The sequence below is a fragment of the Trachypithecus francoisi genome, unplaced genomic scaffold (assembly GCF_009764315.1).
Source record: "Trachypithecus francoisi isolate TF-2019V2 unplaced genomic scaffold, Tfra_2.0 Lachesis_group10, whole genome shotgun sequence".
NCBI classification, from domain to species: domain Eukaryota; kingdom Metazoa; phylum Chordata; class Mammalia; order Primates; family Cercopithecidae; genus Trachypithecus; species Trachypithecus francoisi.
The window spans coordinates 34353771-34374145 of record NW_022681455.1 but is presented as its reverse complement, the minus strand read 5'-3'; the positions used below and the strand labels follow the sequence as shown (position 1 = coordinate 34374145).

The following is a 20375-nucleotide window of genomic DNA, read 5'->3' as shown; positions in this document are numbered from 1 at the left end:
AACTCTAAAAAGGAGGGAGCGTGACCTCCCTTCCAGTCTTGGTCAGGAATTCAGTTTTTCAGGTTTCTCGGGTGCTAGAAGGGGTCTGTTCAGCTGTTCAGTCAGTTGGGGAGCTTAGGATTGTATTTTTTATTTATGGTAATAAATCGGTAAACATAAGTAAATGTTTCCCCTAGTTCTGTGAGCTGCTTCAGCAAAGTAATTGCACTCAAAGTTGGGGTTGTGGGAACCCCAACTTGAAGCCAGTTAGTCAGAAGTTCCTGAGGCCCAGACTTGCTACTGGTATCTGGGGGGGGGCGGTGCGGGGCAGGGGCAGTGTTGGGGACTGAGCTCCAAATCTGTGGAATCTGACACTATCTCCAGGTAGATAGTGTGGGAACTGGCACCCAGTTGGTGTGTGCTACAGAGTTAATCGCTTGCTTGCTGGTGAGGAGAAATCCCCATATATGTTGGGGTCATGGAAGTCTTCTATGTTGACTGTTGTATTGATCCAAGAGTGGAAGATAAGCTCAGTTTGAGAGTTTTTCCTGAACACACAGCCATTTTGGAAAACAGTTTGACAGTTTTGTATAAATTTTAACACATACCTCCTATAAAGCCTAGTAATCCCACTCCTAGGTATTTATTTACTCAAGTGTATTAAAGCAGATGTCCATACAGAAGTCTGTAACCAATGCTTGTAGCAGCTTTATTGGTGATAGCCAAAAACTGATAACAACTCAAATGTCCCTCAAAAGAAGAATGCATAAACAATTTTGGTATATTCATTTAGCAGAATACTTCCCGGCAATAAAAAGGAAGGAAGGCCAGGCACGGTGGCTCACGCCTTTAATCCCAGCACTTTGGGAGGCTGAAGCTGGCAGCTCACCTGAGGTCAGGAGTTCAAGACCAGCCTGGGCAACATGGAGAAAGCCCGTCTCTACTAAAAATGCAAAAATTAGTGAGGCGGGGGCAGCGCGCACCTGTAGCCCTAGCTACTTGAGAGGCTGAGGCAGGAAAATTGCTTGAACCCAGGAGGCGGAGGGTGCAGTGAGCCGAGATTACACCACTGCACTCCAGCTTTGGCAACAGAACGAGACTTCGTCTCAAAAAAAAAAAAAAAAAGGGAAGGAAATACTGAACAGCGATAACTTTCAAAACCATTAGTGAAAGAAGCTGTACCCAAAAGAGAATATAACATGATTTTAGTTATATAAAATTTTAGAAAAGGGAAATCTAGTCTATAGCAACAAAAAGCAAATTAGTGGTTGCCTGGGCCCAGGACTAGGGGAAGGGGGTACAAGAGAATTTTGGGAGTAATAGAAATGTTCTTGAATCAGGATTGGTGGTTACATGATTGTATACACCTGTCAAACTCATCAAAATTGTGTCCTTAAAATGGATGGATTTTATTAGATGTAAATTATACCTGAATAAAGTTGTCTTTTTAAATGGGTAAGACTGAAGTATGGTGTCTAGAGAGGCAGTCTTGGGTGATGAACCCCGCTGCAAGTGAGTCCTATGAGTCAGGATGGTGGGCTCAGTTGGAGAGAGCCAGGAACTATAACTGGGATGCGGCAGGGAAGGGCTTCTATGAGGGGAGTGTGGGGGGATGTCAAAGTTCTAGTTCTTGACTTGGGTGGTGATTACAAAGGGTGTCTGCCTTATAAAAATTCACTAAGATGAATAGGCATGGTGGCTTACACCTGTACTCCCAACACTTTGGAAGACGGAGGGGGCCAGATCACCTGAGGTCAGGCATTCGAGACCAGGCTGGCCAACATAGGGAGACTCCGTCTCTACTGAAAGTACAAAAAATTAACTGATGATGGTGCACGCTTGTAATCCCAGCTATCTGGGAGGCTGAGGTAGGAGAATTGCTTGAACCTGGGAGGCAGAGGTTGCAGTGAGCCAAGATTGTGCCACTGTACTCCAGCCTGAGCAACAGAGTGAGACTCTGTCTCAAAAAAAGGAAAAAAAAAAAAAGTAGGGGGGGGCGCCGGGGGCAGTGGCTCATGCCTGTAATCCCAACACTTTGGGATGCCGAGGAGGGTGGATCACCTGAGGTTGGGAATTTGAGGCCAGCCTGACCAACATGGAGAAACCCCGTCTCTTCTAAAAATACAAAATTAGCCGGGCATGGTGGCGCATGCCTGTAATCCCAGATACTTGGGAGGCTGAGGCAGAAGATTCACTTGAACCTGGGAGGCGGAGGTTGCAGTGAGCCAAGATCAAGCCACTGCACTCCAGTCTGGGCAACAAGAGCAAAACTCTGTCTCAAAAAAAAAAAAAGTTCACTAAGCTATATCTTTGCTTTTTGTAGTTTCTCGTATCTGATTTTAGCTTATAATTAAATGTTTACAAATAAATTTTAGGCTGGGCGCGGTGGCTCATGCCTGTAATCCCAGCACTTTGGGAGGCCGAGGCGGGCAGATTGCCTGAGCTCAGGAGTTTGAGACCAGCCTGGGCAACACAGTGAAACCCTGTCTCTACTAAAGTACAAAAAATGAGCCGGGCATGGCGGCGTGTGCCTGTAGTCCCAGCTACTTGAGAGGCTGAGGCAGGAGAATCACTTGAACCTGGGAAGTAGAGGTTGCAGTGAGCCAAGATCGTGCCTCTGCACTCCAGCCTGGGCAACAGAGCAAGACTCTGTCTCCAAAATAATAATAATAATAATAAATAACAAAATAATAATAATAATAATAATTGTGGCTGGGCATGGTGGCTCATGTCTGTAATCCCAACATTTGGGAGGCCAAGGCAGGTGGATCACCTGAGGTCAGGAGTTCGAGAGCAGCCTGGCCTACAAGGTGAAATCCCTCTACTAAAAAAGTACAAAAAATAAAATTAGCTGGGCGTGGTGGTGGGTGCCTGTAATCCCAGCTACTTGGGAGGCTGAGACAGAATTGCTTGAACCCAGGAGGTGGAGGTTGCAGTGAGCCGAGATCACACCATTGCACTCCAGCCTGGGAGATAATAATAATTATTATTATTATATGTCTCAAAAGAAAAGAAAAGACAGATAAAAAGAATCTAAGAAGTAGGAGAAATGCTCAGAGGTTTATACCTTGAGCATAGACCTTGACAATAACGTGATGGCCTCCAATGTGGACCACCTCCACAGCATTGTGGATCATCTCCCCGAGAGCGAGGCCTAAAGCAACAGATCCAACAGGCTATAAATATGTGACATTCCCTGGACTCTGTTTTCACTTTGATACTGGTCCTAATCAAATAATTCAGGAAAATAATCACAGCAGCATCAGGAAGGTGAGGTCAGAGGAGCTGCTGCAAACCACAATAGGAAAAGAGGTGGCCCACCGAAGGGGAGGGAACATCTCATGTGGAGGGGAGCAGGTGCCATTTAGAGGAGAAAACAGCCCTTCAGCCCATGGCGTCAAGTGTGTGTGTGTGTGTGTGTGTGTGTGTGTGTGTCTGGGAATGCATCAGTAGCCATCTACCTACATCCGCAAACTCACATATGCCGTGCAAGCTACAGATGAAGATTGCAGCACAGATGGCTCTTTTGAAGGGGTTTCTGGATGAGTGGGAAGAGGTAATGTTCCACAGCATTAGGAAGCTATTTTAGGTGTGGTGCCAGGAGATGCGGGAAGAGGTGAGACCCAGGGTGTCTCTTGAGGAATGTCTGTTTCAGTGTTCTTACAGCCAGTGCATCGCTGTACTGGGGCCATGAACTGGTATCCTCCGCCCTATCCCCAGAGCCTGAGAAATAGAAAAATCTCCTGGCTGCAGTGCTGGCCACAGAGGGCATTGCTCCTCTAGGTCTCCCTCCACTCCCGCTGTGACACCAGAGATTTTATGAAAGACCCAGGAATCTCAAAAAGCAAGGGACTGCAACTTGAAAATCTTTAGAAACCACGGTTTACTCTTTTCCAACCTGAGGAGACCCCCAGGGTCACTGGGGACCTAACTCCTGGCTTCCCTTGGTGGTCACAGGTTCCTCAGAGTCACGGGTTCACAACTTTGGCTGCTTTAGAAATAGTCATTTAGGCCAGGTACGGTGGTTCACACCTATAATCCCACTCTTTGAGGCCGATGTGGGAAGATCACATGAGCCCAGGAGTTCAAGACCAGCCTAGGCAACATAGTGAGACCTACCCCATGCCCCTTGTGTCTCTACACAAAAGCTTAAAAACTAGCTGGGCATGGTGCACACCTGTAGTCCCAGCTGTTCGGGTAGCTAAGGTAGGAAGGATCACTTGAGCCCAGAAGGTCAAGGCTGCAGTGACCTGTGATCATACCACTGCACTCCAGTCAGGCGAAAGAGGGAGACCCTGACCTGACTCAGAAAAAAAAAAAAAGAAAAAGAAAAGGCCGCACACAGTGGCTCACGCTTGTAATCCCAACACTTTGGGAGGTCAAGAAGGGGCGGATCACCTGAGGTCAGGAGTTCAAGACCAGCCTGACCGACATATAGTGAAATCCCATCTGTACTAAAAAAAAAAATACAAAAATTAGCTGGGTGTGGTGGCATACGCCTGTAATCCCAGCTACTTGGGAAGCTGAGGCAGGAGAATCTCTTGAACCCAGGAGGTAGAGGTTGCAGTGAGCCAAGATCACGCCACTACCACACTCCAGCCTGGGCAACAGAGCAAGACTCCATCTCTCAAAAAAAAAAAAAAAAAAAAAAGAGAGAAAGAAAAAATAGGGAAAACAGCTGCTGCTCAATACCTATGTCCACCAAAAACCACACACAAGAACATTCTTAGCAGTTTTATTTATAAATAGCTAAACCCTGAAAAAACATAAATGTCCATCAGCTGGTGAATGGATAAACAAATTATGGTATAGCTTTACGGTAGAACACAGCTCAGCAGCAAAAATTAGCTACCTACATGCATGATCCTCACAGAGAGGGAGGGGCAGGTCGCCGGATGCCAGTGCATACTGTGGCCATATTGGTCAGAACGTGTGCCCTTGGGAATGCAGGTGGGGGGGACTGTCTGCACAGGAGATTCTTGCGGTATTAGCCATATTCTATATCTTGGTCTGGATGGTAATTAACATGGATTTATACACACACATACATATATGTAAAAATGCATTGAGTTGGCCGGGCATGGTGGCTCACACCTGTAATCCCAGCACTTTGGGAGGCTGAGGTGGGTGGCTCACAAGGTCAGGAGATCAAGACCATTCTGGCTAACACGGAGAAACCTTGTCTGTACTAAAAATATGAAAAATTAGCCAGGCGTGGTGGTGGATGCCTGTAGTCCCAGCTACTCGGGAGGCTGAGGCAGGAGAATGGTGTGAACCTGGGAGGTGGAGGTTGTAGTGAGCCAAGATTGCACCATTGCACTCCAGCCTGGCGACACAGCAAGACTCTGTCTCAAAAAACAAAAAACAACACAACAAAAGTAATCTCTTGGCCGGGCACAGTGGCTCACGCCTGTAATCCCAGCAATTTGGGAGGCCGAGATGGGTGGATCATTTGAGGTCAGGAGTTCAAGACCAGCCTGGCCAACATGATGAAACCTCACGTCTACTAAAAATATAAAAATTAGCCGGGCAAGGAGGCACATGCCTGTAATCCCAGCTACTTGGGAGGCTAAGGCAGGAGAATCGCTTGAATACAGGAGGCGGAAGTTGCAGTGAGCTGAGATCGTGCCATTGCACTCCAGCCTGGGTGACAAGAGTGAAAGTCCATCTCATAATAAATAAATAAAAAATAAATAAATAAAAGTTGTATCTTTAAAACATACATTGAATCCTGCCATTACTGCTTGAAACCTTCCCACGGCTTTTCGTTGCACTTTGAATAAAATCCTGATGCCTTCCTGAGGTGAGGTCAATGTGTGGTCCAGCTTCACCTTGTTACCATGTCCTAACCATCCTGGCTGCCTTTCAGCTCAAGCTGTTTCCTGCATCGGGGACTTTCAGAGGCCCTGTTCCCCCTTCCCAGTTCTCCTAGTTCTCTGTAGGTTTCAGATCAAACATCACCTCCTCACTCCCCATTACTCTCCATCACCACAGGCTGATCATTTTCTCCATAGCTCCCAGCACATGACAGAAGTATATGTTGCTTGTCGTGGGATCCCTGTGTGCTCATGTCCCCAGTCAGCCCCATCATCTGGCCCAGGACTAGGGGGACCCAGTGCCTAAGGGTGGAATGGAATTTGGCGAACTCCATGAAGCGGTGGCATCTCAGAAGGCTTTGGTAACGGCAGAGATAGTATTATTCACTTCCTTCCTCAGTCAGTCATCATCCCTTGTTTCCTCCACTCGCCATGCGGTTACTGTTAATTTTGAAACATTTATTAACTAACGTGTGAGACATCATGCTAAATGCTGGAAAGGACACTGAGAGAGGGGAAGCCATGGTTCGTGACCTCAGGGAAGTGCCATCCAGGATGGAGACACCAAGGGAATGCTGTCATTCAAGGGTTAGCTGGGCAGTGCTGTGGACCTCCTCCTCACTCCTTATCCTTTCTAGGTGACCTCAGAACCTCACAAGGTCTTAGATGATGCCCTTTCCTCATCTGACCCAGCTCTTCCACAGGACACATTCAGAACCCTTTATCTAAAATTATACTGTGCATTTGCACCAGTGTGTCTCATGGGAACCTCAAATGCAACAAAATCTAAAACTGAATTCATCTCTCATAAACAATTTAGTGGTATTTCAGATTAATAGAAGCAGAGCTCATTGGGGAAATGGTGTTGAGATAATGGCTAACCCTTTGGAGGGAAAATGTTTTACCTCAGAGAACATTCCAGGAGGATAAAAGATGTAAACATAAAAAATGAATCCAACCGAGCACAGTGGCTCACGCCTGTAATCCCAGCCCTTTGGGAGGTCGAGGTGGGAAGATCGATTGAGCTCAGGAGTTTGAGACCAGCCTAGGCAACATGGAGAAACCTTGTCTGTGCTAAAAATACACACACAAAAAAAATCAGCTGGGCTTGGTGGCACATGCCTGTAATCCCAGCTACTTGGGATGCTGAGGCACAATAATTGCTTAAGCTGAGATCATGCCACTGCACTGCAGCCTGCGTGACAGAGTGAGACTCTGTCAAAAAAAAAAAAGGACTGAGTATTTTTTCAAGTGAGCTGGGGAGTCGTTAGCGGGATTTAAGCAGGGAAGTGACATGGTCTGATGTTGCAGCAGGATCGCCCATGGCTCTAGGAAGGGAAGAGAACTGGGAGACCATATTTCAGTTGACTGCATCCCAGCATTGCTACAGGGAAGTGGGCAGTCACACCTGTCTTTTCTTGCTGGCTGCTTTTAAGATCTTCCCCAAAGTCATCCCTCTGGCCAGGTGCAAGGGCTCATGCTTGTAACCCCAGCATTTTGGGAGGCCAAGGCGGGAGGATCACCCAAGGTCAGGAGTTCGAGACCAGCCTGGCCAACATGGTGAAACTCCATCTCTACTAAAAATACAAAAATTAGCCAGGCATGGTGGCACATGCCTGTAATCCCAGCTACTTGGGAGGCTGAGGCAGGAGAATCGCTTGAACCCCAGAGGCAGAGCTTGCAGTGAGCCAAGATTGTGCCACTGCTCTTCAGCCCGGGTGACAGAGTGAGACTCTGTCTCAAAACAACAAACAAACAAAACCTAAGTCCTCTCTCTGGTCACTGAGATAAATGTGAATCTGTTCGTCTCCTTTGGAAAGGCTAATCAGAACCTCAAAAGAATGCAACCGTTTGTCTCTCACCTACCTGTGACCTGGAAGCCCCCTCCCTGCTTTGAGTTATCTCACCTTTCTGGATGGAACCAATGTTCATTTTACATATGTTGATTGATATCTCATGTCTTCCTAAAATGTATAAAACCAAGCTGTGCTCTGACCACCTTGGGCACATGTCATCAGGACCTCTTGAGGCTGCATCGTGGGCTCATCCTCAACCCTGGCAAAATATACTTTCTAAAATTCACAGACCTGTCTCAGATTTTCAGGATTCACATTGTCTTCCAGTAATTCTGGAAAATACTCTGACAGTGTTTCTTCCCTACTTTCTCTATTATTTTCTTGTAAGACTTCACTTAGACATCTAGTAGACTTTCTCACTCTATCCCTCATGTCTCATCCTTTCTTTCAAATATTCCATGTCTTTAGCTGGGTGTGGTGGTGTGCACCTGTAGACCAAGCTACTCAGGAGGCTGAGGCAGGAGGATGGCTTGAAGGTCGGGACTGCAGTGAGTCGTGACTGCACCACTGCTCTCCAGCCTTGGCAAAAAAGGGACACCCTGTATTTTTTTTTTTTTTGAGGCGGAGTCTCGCTCTGTCGCCCCGGCTGGAGTGCAGTGGCCGGATCTCAGCTCACTGCAAGCTCCGCCTCCCGGGTTTACGCCATTCTCCTGCCTCAGCCTCCCGAGTAGCTGGGACTACAGGCGCCCGCCACCTCGCCCGGCTAGTTTTTGTATTTTTAGTAGAGACGGGGTTTCACCGTGTTAGCCAGGAGGGTTTCGATCTCCTGACCTCATGATCCGCCCGTCTCGGCCTCCCAAAGTGCTGGGATTACAGGCTTGAGCCACCGCGCCCGGCCAGGACACCCTGTATTAACAAAAAACCAAAAATAAATCAATCAAATATTCTCTTTCAGTCTCAGGACTACATTGTGTATATCTGTATATATATTTTCATTTCTACTTTAATCTCACTGACTTTTCTCTTCAAGTGTCAGTTTGTCAAATCTATTGTTCAGTCTTTTGGGCCTTTTTTTTTTTTTACTTTCTTGGAGTTTTTTTTTTTTTTTTTTTTTTTTTTTTTAGAGAGGAGGTCTTGCTATGTTGCCCAGGCTGCTCTCGAACTCCTGGGCTCAAGTGATCCTACTACCTCAGCCTCTTAAGTAGTTAGGACTACTACAGGTTCACAGCACACCTTACCTGGCTATTTCGTCTTTTTTTTTTTTTTTTTCTCTGAGACGCAGTCTTGCTCTGTCGCCCAGGCTGGAGTGCAGTGGCAGCAATCTCGGCTCACTGCAAGCTCCGCCTCCCAGGTTCAGGCCATTCTCCCGCCTCAGCCTCCTGAGTAGTTAGGACTACAGGCGCCGGTCACCACGCCCAGCTAATTTTTTTTCTATTTTTAGTAGAGGCGGGGTTTCACCGTGTTAGCCAGGATGGTCTCGATCTCCTGACCTCGTGATCTGCCCGCCTTGGCCTCCCAAAGTGCTGGGATTACAGGTGTGAGCCACTACGCTCGGCCTTTTTTTTTTTTTAATGACAGAGTTTTGCTCTGTCACCCAGGCTGGCCAGGCTGGAGTGCAGTCCTGCAGTCTCGGCTCACGGTAGCCTTGACCCACGGGCTCAAGCGATCCTCAAAACTCAGCTTCATGAGTAGCTGGGATTACAGCCGCCCGCCACCACGCCCGGCTAATTTTTTTTTTTTTTTTTTTGAGACGGAATCTTGCTCTGTCACCCAGGCTGGAGTGCAGTGGGGAGATCTTGACTCACTGCAACCTCTGCCTTCCAGGTTCCTGCGAACTCTCCTGCCTCAGCCTCCTGAGTAGCTGGGATTACAAGTACCCACCACTACGCCCAGCTAATTTTTGTATTTTTAGTAGAGAAGGGGTTTCACCATGTTGGTCAGGCTAGTCTCAAACTCCCGACCTCAGGTGAACCGCCCACCTCGTCCTCCCAAAATTCTGGGATTACAGGTCTGAGCCACCGTGCCAGGTCCACTTTTCTTTTCTTTCTTTCTTTCTTTTTTTTTTGAGACGGAGTTTCGCTCTTGTCGCCCAGGCTGGAGTGCAACGGTGCAATCTCAACTCACTGCAACCTCCGCCTCCCAGGTTCAAGAGATTCTCCTTGCCTCAGCCTCCCAAGTAGCTGGGATTACAGGCGCCTGCCACCATGCCTGGCTAATTTTGTATTTTTTTTTTAGTAGAGATCGGATTTTGTCATGTTGGCCAGGGTGGTCTCGACCGCCTGACCTCAGGTGATCCACCCGACTTGGGCTCCCAAATTGCTGGGATTATAGGCGTGAGCCACTGCGCCCGGCCCCACTTTCCTTTTCTTTCTTTCTTTTTAGACGGAGGGTCGCTCTGTCGCCCAAGCTCTGGAGTGCAGTGGAGTGATCTCGGCTCACTGCAACCTCGCATATCGGGTTCAAGCGATTCTCCTGCCTCAGCCTCCTGAGTAGCTGGGATTACAAGTACCCACCACTACGCCCAGCTAATTTTTGTATTTTTAGTAGAGACAGGGTTTCACCATATTGGCCAAGCTGGTCTCAACTCCTGACCTTATGATCTGCCCGCCTCGGCCTCCCAAAGTGCTGGAATTACAGGCTTGAGCCGCCGCGCCCGGCCTCTTTTTTCTTTTGTTTCTTTTTTTTAAAATAGAGCCAGGGTATTTCTCTGTCACCCAGGCTGCACTGCAGCGGCATGAACTCGGCTCACTGCACCCTCCACTTTCCGGGCTCAAGCGATCCTCCCGCTTCAGCCTCGTGAATAACTGGGGCTACAACCGTGCACCACCACAATCAGTTAATTAAAAAAAAAAAAAATTTTGTAGAGATTAAGTCTCACCGTTGTCCAGGCTGGTCTGGACCTCCTGGGCTCAAGCAATTCTCCTGCGTCACCCTCCCAAAATGCTGAGTCAACTTTTTTTTTTTTTTTGAGACGGAGTCTCACTGTCGACCAGGCTGGAGTGCAGTGGCATGATCTCGGCTCATTGCAACCTCCACCTCCCGGGTTCAAGCGATTCTCCTGCCTCAGCCTCCCGAGTAGCTGGGACTACAGGCTCCTGCCGCTAAATTTTTGTGTATTTTTAGTAGAGACAGGGTTTCACCATATTGGCCAAGCTGGTCTCAAACTCCTGACCTTATGATCTGCCCGCCTCGGCCTCCCAAAGTGCTGGGATTATAGACGTGAGCCACCGCGCCCGGCCTCTGTTTTTTTATTTAAAAAAAAAAAAAAAGTCTACTTGTGTGAGTGCATATGAGTTTGGAAAAATGTATACCACAATGTTAATAGTGATTCTCTTTGGCTGATGGGATTACCTTTTTAGTCTTTTATTGTCATCTGATTTGTATGTTCTCTCTCTTTTCTTGCTCCAAGAGCATATATCACTTGCATAATAAATTTTGGGCGGGGAAAAAGAGAAGAAGCGTTTCTAAAACGACGGCCCAAAATAGGTGACCCTGTACTGATAAAGCACGCAAGCTCAGAAGTTTCCGGCGGCGGTTTCCTAGTGTGTGCGTGCGTCCCTCAGGCGGTCGAGCTCTGCAGTCAGATCCACCAGTCCTTCAGGCACCGCCGAGGCCACCCCAGGCTCCGCGCGGGTCCTGGCGGGGGGCGGGCCCACGCCAGCCCGGAAGAGACGCAGCACCGCGCATGCTCCTTCCTTTCCAGCCCCGGCCCCGGACCCTGCAGCTGAGGAGGTGAGTTTCTGTGGAGTTGGAGTTCCATCGGCTCCCATCCGGGCCATCTTGCCGCCTTAGCGGCTGCTCCTCCACAGAATGCGGGCAGGGGGCCTCTCTCCCACTCCCCACATACCCATTTCTGAGTAGCGACAGGGGCTGGAGGCTTATTTTATGAGGTAGGGGGCCGCTGGTAGGCGAAGATTGTCCGAGGGAGAGGGGGAGGATGAAGGCAGTGCGTGGCGGAGACCTGCCAGGTGAGACTAGGGAGACAGTGTCCCGCCAACACGCTTTTCCCTTGGGGACAGGACTCCCCCGACCGCCTCCTTGCCTGGCACTGGAGCTCTACTTTGGGGGAGGTGTGGTAGGAAACGAGGGTGCGAAGGCCTTAGTCCTTCGGTTTGGGGTCTGCCGCCTTCAAGAAGCGGGGCCTTTACTCCTCCAGGCCTTCCCTGTGTACCTTATGGTACAGCCGCGCGATTCCGCGCAGGGTACAGTCGCTGACGGCTTCTAGCTGCCCCTGATAATACAGGGTCTGCTCCTCTCACCCGCCATTGACCTTTGTAATTGTGATAACTTAAGGAAGTTTGGCTCGAATGTGCACCACTATGCTGGTTTTAACATACTGGCAGCTTTTCCACCTGAATTGTTTTTGGGGATGGGGAGGGACGGAACTGGCCTCTGCCGAATCTGTTTTGTGAAGCTGAGTCTTCCCACCGGCGTGTTGTCTAAGGTTTTGTGTGGGTCACTTTAGGGTCACGAACTTGATTACTGGACCCCGGCCTCGTTACTCAGAAGTGCTCTTGACAGTCATCTCCTTCTTGCAGATGTTGATGCCTAAGAAGAACCGGATTGCCATTTACGAACTCCTTTTTAAGGAGGGAGTCATGGTGGCCAAGAAGGATGTCCACATGCCTAAGCACCCGGAGCTGGCAGACAAGAATGTGCCCAACCTTCATGTCATGAAGGCCATGCAGGTAGGAGGGTGAGGAGGAAGACTGGGTTGGGATGGAGGATCTTCCCCTAACGTTCAAGGCAAGTTCCAAAGGGGAGGTCAGGACTGCCGGGGCTGCTTTCTAACTTGAAGGGCTGGGACTGGAGACTTGATGATCCAAGTGTCTACTTATGCCTTAACAGTAAGTTTGTTGCCTTACAGTCTCTCAAGTCCCGAGGCTACGTGAAGGAACAGTTTGCCTGGAGACATTTCTACTGGTACCTTACCAATGAGGGTATCCAGTATCTCCGTGATTACCTTCATCTGCCCCCGGAGATTGTGCCTGCCACCCTACGCCGTAGCCGTCCAGAGACTGGCAGGCCTCGGCCTAAAGGTATGGTGCCCAAATAAATGCCTTCAGCTATTTGACGATAGTTTCTTTTGTGTAAGGGACAGAAGCATTCTTAGCTGTTGTCAGCTTTAGAGGGCTCTGGCCTGCAGGCATTTGGTCAAGTGCTAGAACCTTTGTCTGGCGGCTTGGGACTTGGAATAGAACTAGACTCAGTTCTTCAGGCCATCCATGAGATGCACAGATAGTCTGTCGCTTTCTTCACCCACACCCATACCAACATCCAGACACATGTGGTATAGAAAATTGAGTAACTTTTCCAGCAGAGTGTGTTGTACTCTTCCCAAGAAGTCCAAAGCAAAGCCATTTACCACCTTGAAAGAACCAAAAGAGTTTTGTAGTTTTCTTGCCAGCAGGGGAAAAAATTAGAAACAGTGGAGTGGAGAACGGATGGTGTATACCACGACGTGAAAGGATATGCACGCATATGTGGTGCGAGGAGAATTATCTTTTGATTCTTAAGATCATTGCTGGCTTACAGTTGCTTTTTTTTTTTTTTTTGAGACGGAGTCTTGCTCTGTTGCCCAGCCTGGAGTGCAGTGGTAAGCCACCGTGCCTGGCCTGTATTTTGTCTAGGTTATGGTTCTTTGTTACGAAACTGTAGGAGCTGCAGAGAGCATAGGATGGAGTGACAAAATGCACAGATTCCTAAACGTGATCATCAGAGGGTCCAGGTTCCCCTGGAGAGTTACTTTATGGAGCTTAGGAATTTGTTAGGAAAGTTCCCTAAGGGATTCTGGTGATCAGGTAGACATCTGTTGCCGAGGCTGGAGTGCAGTGGTGCGATCTCGGCTTACTGCAACCTCCACCTCCCAGGTTCAAGCAATTCTGCTGTCTCAGCCTCCTGAGACTGGGATTATAGGCGTCCAGAACTATGCCCAGCTAATTTTTGGATTTTTAGTGGAGATGGGATTTCACTCTGTTGGCCAGGCTGGGCTCAAACTCCTGACCTCGGGTGATCCACCCACCTCAGCCTCCCAAAGTGCTGGGATTACAGGAGTTAGCCACCGTGTCCAGCCCATAATACGTCTTTTTAGCAAGAGTTCTCTACTACATCTTGGACTCTTCTGGGGGAAAAAAATACCAGTGCCTATCTGTGCTTGATATATTCTGATTTAGTTGGGCCTGACATTTATTTTTGCCACTCATTACATGATTTATTTGTGCTTTGAAAGCAGTTCATTCTGCCCAAGTGCAGTGGCTCATTCCTGTAATCCCAGCACTTTGGGAGGCCAAGGCAGGAGGACTACTTGAGTCCAGGAGTTTGAGACCAGCTAGGGCAGTATAGTGAGACCTGGTCTCAAAAAAAAAATAAATTAGCCAGGCATGGTGGTGCGCACCTGTGGTTGAGCCCAGGCACTCCAGGCTGCATTGAGCTGTGATTGGCCGTTGGCACTCACCCTGAGCAACAGAGCAAGACCCTGTCTCGAAAAAAAAGAGACATAGTTCACATTAATCATACGGACTCCGGGTAAGTTCCAAGTAACTGGGTAGAGAAAATACTTGATTAAACTGTTACTTATTGTGTTTGTTTGTTGGTTTATATTCTGTCACCCAGGCTGGAGTGCAGTGGCGCGATCCCAATTTACTGTAACCTCTGCCTCTCAGGTTCAGGTGATTCTCCTGCCTCAGCTTCCTGAGTAGCTGGGATCACAGGCGTGCATCACCACACCTGGCTAATTTTTGTAATTTTAGTAGAGACAGGGTTTTACCATGTTGGCCAGGCTGTTCTTAAACTCCTGGCCTCAAGTGATCACCTGCCTTGGCCTCCCAAAGTGCTGGGATTACAGGCGTCAGCCACTATGCCTGGCCATTTATGATTTTTTTTTTTTTTTTTTTTTTTGTTTGTTTTTTGAGACAGAGTCTCACTCTGTCGCCCAGGCAGGAATGCTGTGGCGCAATCTTGGCTCACTGCAAGCTCCGTTTCCCGGGTTCACGCCATTCTTCTGCCTCAGCCTCCTGAGTAGCTGGGACTACAAGCGCCTGTCACCTAATTGTTTTGTATTTTTAGTAGAGACGGAGTTTCACCATGTTAACCAGGATGGTCTTGATCTTCTGACCTTGTGATCCGTCCGCCCCAGCCTCCCAAAGTGCTGGGATTACAGGCGTGAGCCACCGCACCGGCCTATGATAATTTTTTAAAGGTAGCTCTTAAAGTTTGTGCCTTACGGTGTGGTGGCTCACAGCTGCAATCCCAGCACTTTTGGAGGCCAAGGCGGGAGGATCACATGAGGCCAAGAGCTCAAGACCAGCCTGTCCAACATGGTGAAACCCTGTCACTACTAAAGATAACAACCAAAAAAAAAAAAAAAGTAGCTTGGGCATGGTGGCTCACGCCTATAATCCCAGCACTTTGGGAGGCCAAGGCAGGCGGATCACTTGAGGTCAGGAGTTGGAGACCAGCCTGGCCAACAGATTGAAAGCCCCTTTCTACTAAAAATACAAAACTTAGCTGGGTGTGGTGGCACGTGCATGTACTTCCACCTACTCGGGAGGCTGAGGTGAGAGAACTGCTTGAACCCAGGAGGCAGAGGTTGCAGTGAGCTGAGATTGCGCCACTGCACTCCAACCTGGGTGACAGAGCAAGACTCCTTCTCAAAAAAAGATAATAGCCAGGCGTGGTGGCTCAAGCCTGTAATCCCAGCACTTTGGGAGGCCGAGGCGGGCAAATCACGAGGTCAGGAGATCGAGATCGTCCTGGCTAACATGGTGAAACCCCGTCTCTACTAAAAATACAAAAAATTAGCTGGGCGCGGTGGCGGGCGCCTGTAGTCCCAGCTACTCGGGAGGCTGAGGCAGGAGAATGGCGTAAACCCAGGAGGCAGAGCTTGCAGTGAGCCGAGATCGCGCCACTGCACTCCAGCCTGGGTGACAGAGCAAGATTCCGTCTCAAAAAAAATAATAATAAATAAAAGATAATAATACAGTTTCCGCCTTAATATGTATTCCACAGCCTAACAGGTATGTGAAGAAGCCCAGGAGGAACTAAAGGATTCTTGGTAATCCCTAGATTATGTACTTAATATTGGAGTTGGGACTTTCAGCTTAGGATGCTTCCTTTTCCATTTGCATATACTAAGTTTTCCACTTCACGTTGGTCAGGTTCAAAAGTTTGGCTATTCAGATGTTCATAGAAATAGCTGGATGTCTAGATTGGTCCAATAATTGGAAAATGGTTTTATGTTGAAACAAAATGGAAGCCTTTTTTTTTTTCTTCGCAGATTTGCAGCCACGATTGTCAGTAAGTTTCTATAGAGAAATAAATTGTTTCTAGCTGACGTTATAGGTTTAAGGAGCTCGTGTCCCCATTAACCCATCTTAACCAAGTGGTTGCTCAGTGAAAACAGGAGAGCAATGCCAGTTTTCTTGGCTTTAAGGGACAGAGTTCCCAGATTGCCCTATGTTCACAGTGTGTTTTGATTTATGTAGGTCTGGAGGGTGAGCGACCTGCGAGACTCACAAGAGGGGAAGCTGACAGAGATACCTACAGACGGAGTGCTGTGCCACGTGAGTAAATGCATCACCTATATTGGGGTGTTGGGGTGAAATATCTGGATTCTTACAGCTGGCTCTGGCTGGGTGGGGCTCAGCCCTTGATGACAAAATGACCAGGAAAGATTCTTGGTTTCATTCTGCAGAGCATCAGAACAGCTGGAGTCCTTTGTGCTTCTTTCTTTATGCAGTGATTTCATAGATGAGAATTAGGAAGAAAGCCTTGTGAGTTAGGGACTGGAATTTTTTAAAAAACAAAATTCAGGCCAGGCTCAGTGGCTCATGTCTGTAATCCCAGCACTTTGGTAGGGGTTGAAGTAGGCAGATTACTTGAAGTCAGGAGTTTGAGACCAGCCTGGCCAACATGATGAAACCCTGTCTCTACTAAAAATACAAAAATTAGGGTGGTGTGGTGGGCGTCTGTAGTCCCAGCTGCTTAGGAGGCTGAGGCATGAGAATTGCTTAAACCTGGGAGGCAGAGGTTGCAGTGAGCCAAGATCATGCCATTGTACTCCAGCCTGGATGAGAGAGCAAGACTCTGTCTCAAAAACAAAACACTTCAGTAAGATGAGGAGCCTTTGTTAATATTTTTGCAAAGGAATAATAGGATTCAACTTGTTTTGTTTTGTTTTTGAGACAGTCTTTGCTCTGTGGCCCAGGCTGGAGTGCAGTGGCATGATCTTAGCTCACTGCAAGCTCTGCCTCCTGGGTTCACACCATTCTTCTGCCTCAGCCTCCCGAGTAACTGGGACTACAGGCACCCGCCATCACGCCCGGCTAATTTTTTTTGTATTTTTAGTAGAGGTGGGTTTCACCGTCTTAGCCAGGATGGTCTGGATCTCCTGACCTCGTGATCTGCCCGCCTCTGCCTCCCAAAATGCTGGGATTTACAGGCATGAGCCACCTTGCCTGGTTGGATTCAACTTGTTTTTAAAGTCACTCACTGTTGATTGTGATACAAAAGCAAGGCATACAAGAAGAGTCTTTACCAACTCCTACCATTCTTACTTTCCTCCTGTCATCTTTTGGAGAAGTGACCACTTGACCTGAGTACCATACAGGATAGTAAAAGGAAAGAATTTCTCCAGCCCTTGGTTGAGAGGAAGTTGGTGATACTGGAAGTTTAACGATTATGGGCCAGGCACAGTGGCTCATGCCTGTAATCCCAGCACTTTGGGAGGCCGAGGCAGGTGGATCAGTTGAGGTCAGGAGTTCGAGATCAGCCTGGCCAGTGTGGTGAAACCCCATCTCTACTTTAAAAAATTAGCCCGGCGTGGTGGTATGTGCCTGCCTGTAATAATCTCAGCTACTCGGGAGGCTGAGGCAGGAGAATTGCTTGAATCTGGGAGGCGGAGGTTGCAGTGAGCCGAGATCATGCCACTGCACTCTACCCTGGGCAACAGAACAAGACCCTGTCTCAAAAAAAAAAAAAGAAATTTAACGATTACTGAAACCATATTCGTTATTGGCATTTGCTTTCCTCCCCCATCCTTGTGCCCAATGTGAGCCATAGATCTAATACAAAATTTCCTGGTAGCCACACTTGAAAAGGCAAGTGGAAACGGGTTATTTGATTACTGATGTCTTTTATTTAATCAAATATGTGTAGAAGTGAGCTGGGAATGGTGATATGTGCCTGTAGTCCTAGCTACTTGGAAAGCCAAAGCAAGAGGATTGTTTTGAGCCTAGGAGTTTGAGATACAGTGAGCTATGATCTTGTTGCTACACTCCAGCCTGGGCGACAGAGTGAGACCCCCCAACTCAAATCAGGGCCAGGCGCGGTGGCTCACGCCTGTAATCCCAGCACTTTGGGAGGCTGAGATGGGCAGATCGCCTGAGGTCAGGAGTTCGAGACCAGCCTAGGCAACATGGTGAAACCCCATTTCTCCTTAAAATCCAAAAAATTAGCCAGGCGTGGTGGTATGCACATGTAATCCCAGCTACTCGGGGGGCTGAGGCAGGAGAATTGCTTGAACCCCAGGGGTGGAGGTTGCAGTGAGCTGAGATGGCACCACTGTACTCCAGCCACAGGAACAACAGCGAGCGTTCATCTCCAAAATAAATAAATAAATAAAGGAATGACAGCGAGCGTTCATCTCCAAAACAAATAAATATAAATAAATAAATAAATCGAGTTTTAAAATATCTAAAAGTGTTAATTTAACATGTAATCAGTATAAACAGTATTGAAATATTTTACCTTCTTTTTTTCCTTAAGTCTTTGTAATTGGCTGGATGCAGTGCCTCACACCTGTAATTCCAGCACTTTGGGAGGCCGAGGCAGGCAGATCACTTGAGCTCAGGAGTTTGAAACCAGCCTGGGCAACATGGCTGAACCCATCTCTACAAAAAATATAAAAATTAGGGCCGGACGTGGTTGGCTCATGCCTGTAATCCCAACACTTTGGGAGGCTGTGGCGGGCGGATCACCTGAGGTTGGGAGTTTGAGACAAACCTGGAGAAACTAACATGGAGAAACCCCGTCTCTACTAAAAATACAAAAAAATTAGCCATGCATGGTGGCGCGTGCCTGTAAATCCCAGCTACTCAGGAGGCTGAGGCAGGAGAATCACTTGAACCTGGGAGGTGGAGGTTGCAGTGAGCCGAGATCGCACCATTGCACTCTAGCCTGGGCAACAAGAGCGAAATTCTGTCTCAAACAAACAAACAAAAAATATAAAAATTAGCTGCCTATAGTCCCAGCTGAGGTGGGAGGATCGCTTGAGCCCATGAGGCAGAGGTTGTAGTGAGCTGAGATCGTGCCACTGTACTCCACCCTGGGCGACAGAGTAAGACCCTGTCTCAAATAAGTAAAAGAAAACTGGTGAATTTCGCACGTCTCCATTTGAACTGTGACTGGGATATAGGACAGGGCAGCATCTTGTCTGCTTTTCTCCCATGGTAATTAAGGCTTTTGTGGGCCCTTGCCCCTTTCCATGTTAGTTCTTCCCTAATTACGCTCCCTTTGTTATCTAGATGCTGCTCTGAAGTGGGTAAGTCAGTCAGTGTGATCGGAAGTGGGAATTCTTCGGGAGGATTTGTAGTTTGGGCTGTGAGTATTGGAAGGTTGAGAAGGACACCCCAGGAGAGGCAAAGGTGGCTGTGAAGGTGTTCCCCACCACTGGTGTCATTTGCTTATATTTAATGGGGTGGTGCATGGCTTTTCCTGCAAGATTGGAGTTGGTGAGTTGTCTTCCCTTGTTCTATAGTAGATTGGATAATATGATGATTCTGAATCGATGTTTCACTTTCTAGCTGGTGCCGACAAGAAAGCCGAGGCTGGGGCTGGGTCAGCAACCGAATTCCAGTTTGTGAGTATCTTCCTATTTGTTTTCCATGAGCCGTCATTTGTTCTGGCCTCAGTCTGGTTGCTCTGCAAGTTGTGGGGATGTCGTATAGTATGGTCCTGTCAACCAGTTCCCTCCTCCCATTTTTTTCCAAATTCCAAATTTTACGTTGAGATGTAGCATGCAAACTTTTGTAAATATATAAATTACTGAAATGAGTCTCAGAAATCAGTACATGTGGCCTGCTGTTATTTTCTGTTTCGTTGATGCTTGACATTGAACTAAACACTGGAAGGTGAGTGGGCTTAAGAACCAAGATGGTATGAAATCAAATTCTCCATCTTTTTTCATATGATGTTTCCCCATCTATAAAATAGAGGTGATTACAGCTACCAAGGAAATGGGCCTAGACGTAGAATATCGCCCCACATCCAGTAAGGGGCAGTGCTGGGATTTACAGCCTGTACTCAGCTCTCTCCCAGCTGTTCACATTTGGGGGCCTCTGGAGTTATAATGAGGCCTGAAAGTTAGCAAAACCACAAGGTCGAACCAGAGTGCTGCTCATGCTGATGTGATGTGCTTTCTCTTACAGAGAGGCGGATTTGGTCGTGGACGTGGTCAGCCACCTCAGTAAAATTGAAGAGTATTATTTTGCATTGAATAAATTTACAGCCAAAAAACCTTAATCTTGTGTCCATTTTGTTTGCCTTGTGCAGCCTGAACAGGAATGGTTTAAGGGTCAGAGTGTAAATGGGGCAGTACTAGCTTGGCTTGGGGAGTTGTCATTGTCCTGGGTGACACCGGCTGCTGCTGTCCTTGGCTTTGGCGTGTGCCCTGCTTTCTCTAGCCAGCGCCTCCCTGCACAGTGGTGTCCCATATGGTGCTGCACCTTGGAGGCAGTTGGAAAACTGGGTCCCTTCTCCCAACCAGCCATGCTGCCTCAGCTCTGTG

The 20375-nt window shown here is 47.9% G+C and overlaps 1 protein-coding gene across 3 annotated transcripts; it reads left to right on the top strand.

Annotated features, from left to right (window-relative positions):
- The first annotated feature begins 11217 nt into the window (after positions 1 to 11217).
- RPS10 (ribosomal protein S10) lies at positions 11218 to 20110 on the top strand. Of its 3 annotated transcripts, none has more exons than XM_033216835.1 (6): positions 11218 to 11323; positions 12130 to 12279; positions 12459 to 12630; positions 16075 to 16152; positions 19393 to 19448; positions 20017 to 20110. In XM_033216835.1, exons 2-6 carry the CDS (start codon positions 12130 to 12132, stop codon positions 20056 to 20058), a joined length of 498 nt encoding a protein of 165 aa, XP_033072726.1. In that variant the 5' UTR covers positions 11218 to 11323; the 3' UTR covers positions 20059 to 20110. The 3 variants fall into 3 exon arrangements, with proteins under 3 accessions (XP_033072726.1, XP_033072727.1, XP_033072728.1); XM_033216836.1 differs by having other exon boundaries at positions 11314 to 11559; XM_033216837.1 differs by lacking the exon at positions 11218 to 11323 and adding an exon at positions 11345 to 11481.
- The last annotated feature ends 265 nt before the right edge of the window (positions 20111 to 20375 follow it).

Excerpts from the sequence above, each read along its gene's own strand:
- RPS10 (XM_033216835.1), top strand. The coding sequence starts at position 12,130 with ATGTTGATGCCTAAGAAGAACCGGATTGCCATTTACGAACTCCTTTTT. Across the intron at positions 12,280-12,458 it reads ATGTCATGAAGGCCATGCAG|TCTCTCAAGTCCCGAGGCTA; the intron begins GTAGGAGGGTGA and ends GTTGCCTTACAG. Across the intron at positions 12,631-16,074 it reads TGGCAGGCCTCGGCCTAAAG|GTCTGGAGGGTGAGCGACCT; the intron begins GTATGGTGCCCA and ends TGATTTATGTAG.